The sequence below is a fragment of the Muscardinus avellanarius genome (assembly GCF_963383645.1).
Source record: "Muscardinus avellanarius genome assembly, chromosome: X".
Classification (NCBI taxonomy): domain Eukaryota; kingdom Metazoa; phylum Chordata; class Mammalia; order Rodentia; family Gliridae; genus Muscardinus; species Muscardinus avellanarius.
The window spans coordinates 6607048-6613427 of NC_137792.1; the positions used below are offsets into that span (position 1 = coordinate 6607048).

General features: G+C 38.9%; 1 protein-coding gene across 1 annotated transcript; it reads left to right on the top strand.

Moving 5' to 3' along the window:
- Positions 1-456: 456 nt before the first annotated feature.
- On the top strand, positions 457-3567 carry TLR8 (toll like receptor 8; the record flags this gene model as incomplete). The annotated part of the gene is made up of 1 exon (XM_080718455.1): positions 457-3567. One exon carries the CDS (start codon positions 457-459, stop codon positions 3565-3567), a length of 3111 nt encoding a protein of 1036 aa, XP_080574581.1.
- Positions 3568-6380: the final 2813 nt, after the last annotated feature.

Here is a 6380-nt window from a genome sequence, read left to right on the forward strand (position 1 = left end):
ATCACCATAATCTTCAGATTACATCACCTTCAGCTTCTAATTTTAGCACCCTGAAGCTGAACATCCTAAGAAAGTAAAATCAGCTGGCTGCGAAGGTGTGCACCTGTTATCCTTGTACTTGGGAGGCTGAGACAGGAGGACCGCTTCCTGTCAAGACCAGCCTCGGCAACTTAGCAAAACCTTAAGCAACTTAGTGATATCCCATTTCCAAATAAAGAATAAAAAGGGCCAGGGATGTAGCTTGGAGGTAGAATGCCCTTGGGTTCAATTTCCAATACAAAAAGAAAATAAAATCATTCTAAAACTAATTTTACGCAATTTACTTAAGTGTTAAGAGAATTCACACTTCAAAAAGCATTCAAGTATAGTAAAGCATGATTAATTGTATCATGAAATGCCTGACAAATATTGCTACTCTAAAATTGTGCTTCTGCTTTTGATTTTCCTTAGGAAAATATGACCCTTCAGTTTTCACTTCTGACCTGCATTTTCCTGCTTATTTCTGGCCTCTGTGAGTTCTTCTCTGAAGAAAATTATTCTAGGAGCTATCCCTGTGATGAGAAAAGGGAAAATGCCTCTATCATTGCGGAATGCAACGATCGCCGGCTGCAGGAAGTTCCTCAAACGGTAGGCAAGCACATTACAGAACTAGACCTGTCCAATAATTTCATCACCCACATAACGAATGAATCTTTTCAGCGGCTGCAAAATGTCACCAAAATAAATCTAAACCACAATGCCAATCAACAGCAGCAGAATGAAAATCCTACTATGAACAGGAAAGGCATGAATATTACAGATGGGGCATTCCTAAGCCTCAAATATCTAAAGGAGTTACTTCTTGAAGACAACCAGCTAAACGAAATACCCTTTGGGTTGCCAGAGTCTTTGAGATATCTTAGTCTAATTCAAAACAATATAAATAATGTAACTAAAAAGAATGCTTTGGGACTTAAGAACTTGGAAAGTCTCTATTTGGGCTGGAACTGCTATTTTGCTTGTACGGAAACATTTTACATTGAAGATGGGATATTTGAAAACTTTACAAACTTGAGGGTGCTGTCACTATCTTTCAATACTCTTATCCAAGTGCCACCCAAACTACCAAGCTCCCTACAAAAACTTTTTCTAAGTAATACCAAGATCAAAAACATTGGTAAAGACGACTTCAAGGGATTGAGAAATTTAAAATTATTAGATTTAAGTGGGAACTGTCCAAGGTGTTTCAATGCACCATTTCCTTGCACACCATGTGATGGAAATGCTGGGATTAATATACATCCTCATGCTTTTCAAAATCTCACCCATCTTCAGTACCTAAACCTCTCCAGCACTTCCCTCAAGAATGTTCCTTCCACCTGGTTTGACAATATGACTCATCTGAAAGTACTACATCTTGAATTCAACTACTTAGTGCAAGAAATGGCCTCAGCGGCATTTTTAACCAAACTGCCCCACTTAGAAATACTTGACCTATCTTTTAATTATGTAAATAGAGAATATACACAGTACCTTACTCTTTCCAAAAACTTCTCTGCCCTTCAGTCCCTTAAGGCATTGCATTTAAGAGGTTATGTGTTCCAGGTACTGAGAGAAGAAGATTTTCGGCCACTGATGTCACTTCCACGCTTACAGTTGATCAACTTGGGCATTAACTTTATTAAGCAAATTAATTTTACCCTTTTCCAACATTTCTCCAAACTGAAAATTATTTACTTGTCAGAAAACAGAATATCACCCTTGGTAAATGATATCAGACAAGACCGTACCAATGATTCCTCATTGCAAAGTCATGTCCTTAAACGACGCTCAGTAGAAGCTGAGTTTAACCCACACTCAAACTTTTATCATAGCACCAGACCTTTAATAAAGCGGCAATGTACTGCTTATGGAAAGGCCTTAGATTTAAGTTTAAACAGTATATTTTTTATTGGGAAAAAGCAATTTGAGGGTTTTAGCAACATTGCCTGCTTAAATCTGTCTTCCAATGGCAATGGCCAAGTATTAAATGGAACTGAATTTTCAGCTGTGCCTCACCTCAAATACTTGGACTTGACCAACAACAGACTAGACTTCGATGATAACAACGCTTTCTCTGAATTGTCCCACTTAGAAGTCCTAGATCTCAGCTATAATGCACACTATTTCAGAATAGCAGGGGTAACACATCGTCTAGGATTTATTCAAAATTTAACACAGCTCAAAGTTTTAAACCTGAGTTACAACAGCATTTATACTTTAACAGAGGAGAATGAACTGAAGAGCATGTCCCTGAATGAACTGGTTTTCAGTGGAAACCGTCTTGACGTTTTGTGGAATGCTAAAGACATCAGGTACTGGACCATTTTTAAATATCTTAGGAATCTGACACGGCTCAATCTATCTTTCAATAACCTGCAGCAGATCCCAACCCAAGCATTCCTTAACTTGCCGCCGACTCTCACTGAACTCTATCTAAATGATAACATGTTAAACTTCTTTAACTGGACGTTACTCCAGCAGCTCCCTAATCTTTACTTGCTTGACTTAAGTGGAAACCAGCTCTTCTCTATAAGTAACCGCCTATCTACATCTACATCTCTTCGGACCTTGCTGCTGAGCCGGAACAGGATTTCTCACCTGCCACCCAGATTTCTTTCCAGAGCCAGCAGTCTAGTGCACTTGGATTTAAGTTCCAACCGGATCAAGATGATCAACAAATCCACACTCCAAACCAAGACCCCCACCAACTTAGCTATTTTGAAACTTAGTGGAAACCCTTTTGACTGTACCTGTGACATTGGGGATTTTCGGAGATGGATAGATGAAAATGTGAATGTCACAATTCCTCGATTGGTAGATGTCATCTGTGCCAGTCCTGGGGATCAGGGAGGGAAGAGTATTGTGACTTTGGAGCTGATGACTTGTGTTTCAGATACTTTTGCAGCAATACTATTTTTCTTCACATTCTTTATCACTACCATGGTTATATTGGCTGCCCTATCTCACCATTTGTTTTACTGGGATATTTGGTTTATCTATCATATATGTTTAGCTAAGATAAAAGGCCATAGGACTCTTTACACATCCCAAACTTTCTATGATGCTTACATTTCTTATGACACCAAAGACACCTCTGTTACTGACTGGGTAATAAATGAACTGCGCTACCATCTTGAAGAAAGTGAAGGAAAAAATGTTCTCCTTTGTTTAGAGGAGAGGGATTGGGATCCAGGGATAGCCATCATCGATAACCTCATGCTGAGCATAAATCAGAGCAAGAAAACAATATTTGTTTTGACCAAAAAATATGCAAAGAGCTGGAACTTTAAGACGGCTTTCTACTTGGCCTTGCAGAGGCTCATGGACGAGAACTTGGATGTGATTATATTCATACTTCTGGAGCCTGTGTTGCAACATTCTCAGTACTTGAGGTTGCGGCGGAGGATCTGTAAGAGCTCCATCCTCCAGTGGCCCGACAATCCCAAGGCAGAAGGCTTGTTTTGGCAAAGTCTGAAAAATGTGGTCTTAACTGAAAATGATTCCCAATACAACAATTTGTATGTTGATTCCATTAGCCAGTACTAACTGGTGTTAAAGCATGGTTCAACACCATCATAAAAATCACTATCACTATTTGCTTATATTATGATGTGTGACTATAAGATCATAATGCCCCCAAAACATATAAAAATAAAGTTCATTGGCAAAAAAAAAAGCAAGGTCATCACCCTTCTCGGTTGTCTGTTGCTATTAAGCAAATTACTCCACATAATTTGCTGGAAATGACCCACATTTGTGACCTAACAGATTCTGGAGATTGAGAGTCCAGGCACAGCATAACTGGGTTCTTTGTCATAGGGTTTCTCAGAGGCTGCCACCTAGAAATTGGCCAGGACCATAGACATCGCTAATAAGTTCATAGCCATGTGGTCGTTTTCAGGATTCAGTTTCCCCTCAGCCTATGGCTGAAGGCTGCTCTCAGTTCCCTACTAAGTTAATTTCTCTCACAAAGCAACTTGCTACATCAAAGCCAACAATATAGATAGGCTGATAGCAAAACTAGATTGCAATAAAATCAGAGAAATGGTCCCCCAACACTTTGGCCACATTTTATTCATTAAGAGTCAACCATAGATCCCACCACTGCCATGAGGATGACCACCTCAGTGCAGAGAAAATAGTTAAGTGCAAGATGGTGGGGCTGTGGTCAGCTAAGTCCAGGGAAAATAGTCTATGACAGAGATGAGAGATTGTCTCAGCAGGTAATTAAGAGTTTTCACTGAAATACAAATCAGCCTACCATTTTTGTCATGGATCGTGAATACCAGGAGGTGAACGTCATTGTGGCTATATCAGAAGTTAGCCAACTACACTGCTTTTCAAAATATATGAACATTTGCCAGTATAAATTACGGTTCTGATATTAAGTTTCTGTTTAGTTGGATCATATGTCTATGACCACATGATTAAATTATGCTATGGATGCCGGGCGTGGTGGTGCACGCTTGTAATCCTCACCCTTGGGAGGCGGAGACAGGAGGATCGCGCTGGTTGGAAGCCAGCCTTGCTGGCCTAAGAGACCCTGTTTCAAAAAATATATATATAAAAATAGGTCTTGGAGTGTAGCCCAGAGGTAGAAGGGTTTCCAGGAACCCCAGTACCACCAAAAAAAAAAAAAATTATGCTATGGTTGTATTAGTCTTTCTTTTACAACTACTTTTATAGATATTGGCTATAATACTTGAATTTTAAGGCTTAGATATCATGTAAAGTCTGAAATGAATAGTTTTTAAAGTACCTTTCATTTCTTAACCATTCCTTTAAAGTATGCATTTAAATTGAAAGCTCTTGGATTATTTTTTAATTCTCATTGCTGTGAACTTTATTTTTTTAAATTTTTTTTATTGGTACATTATATTCAAATATCATATTGTGGTAAAAAAAAACTTGTGTGTACAAACATGTACTCAAAATAATTAAACTTTCTCTCATTTTAAATGACAAATGTATGATAGGTATATAGTATGGAAACAGAGCTATAATATAAAAAGAAATTTCCATCTATGCTAAATTTTTTAATAATTCTTTTTTACTTGTGTATAAATTAAAGAGAAATCCATTTTCATATTATGATAATTATTGGCACAGAATAACTGGTTAATGGCAGAGAAATTCATTCTATCTTGATTTCATATTCAGAAGACATGAAGTCAGATGTCTGTTGCTACCATTTAAGCAATTCTCCCAAATAAAACAACTCTGGCAACTCTCCCCTACCAACTCCCCTATCCCTATAGTTGCCCTACAGTTATCCATTAAGTCTTCTACACAATATAGGTATGAATTGTGAAGTGTTTTGTGAAATTTACTGGAGAATAAATGGAAAATGTTTTTAAGCATAAAACCATAAGCCTAACTGGGTGTGGTGGTCTGTTCCTGTAATCCCTGAGATGGGAGGATTGCAGGTTTAAAGTCAGGCTCAGCAACTTAGCAAGACCTCCAGTAACTTAGTGAGACCCTATTTCAAAATAAAAATTAACATAGAACTGGGAGTGTGGCTCAGAAGTTCAACCCGCAGAACCAAAAAACTGAAAACTAAAGAATCTCATTTAAAGAATTAAGTTCCTTCAGAACAAGAGAAGAAAATCCTCCAATGCACCTTTCTTCAAGTACAGCCTCATGGTTAATGTTTTAGGATAAGTTATCTTTAAATATGTGTTTCTAGAAAGGCATGGTGGCGCACGCTTGTAATCCCAGCACTCGGGAGGTTGAGATAGGAGGATCGCGGTTCGCGGACAGCCTCAGCTACTTAGTGAGGCCCTCTGCAACTCAGTGAGACCTGGTTTCAAAATAAAGAATAAAAATTAGGGCAGAGAGTGTAGCCAGGTTCATTGGCAGAGCGGAGCTCAGGGCATGGTGGCAGAAGGCAGAAAGAGGAGAGAGCAAGTCTCCACTATCACATCATGGAGGTCAGAAGCAAGAGAATGCAAGCAAGGGGATTTAAAGATAGAAAGAGTCTCCAAGGCTACATCCCCAGTGACCCACCTCATCCAGCTACACCCCACCTTCCTAGGTTACCACCTAGTAAACCAATTACAGTGGATATGTCCACTGATGAGATTATAACCCTCACGACTTAATTATATCGACTCTAAACATAGGTACATGAGCTCCTCAGGGGACATTCTCTATCTAACAATAACATTCCACCCCTGACCCCTGAAGAGCTTATGCCCATTTCAAAATGCAAAATGCATTTAGCCCAAGAGTTCCTAGATACAATTCCAGTATCTCTCAAAAGTCCAAAGTCTCCTCTGAGACTCACTGTAAACTCTTGGCTGTGAGACCCTGTAAACATAGCAAGTTACAGGCATCTAATGAACAGTGGCACAGAATAA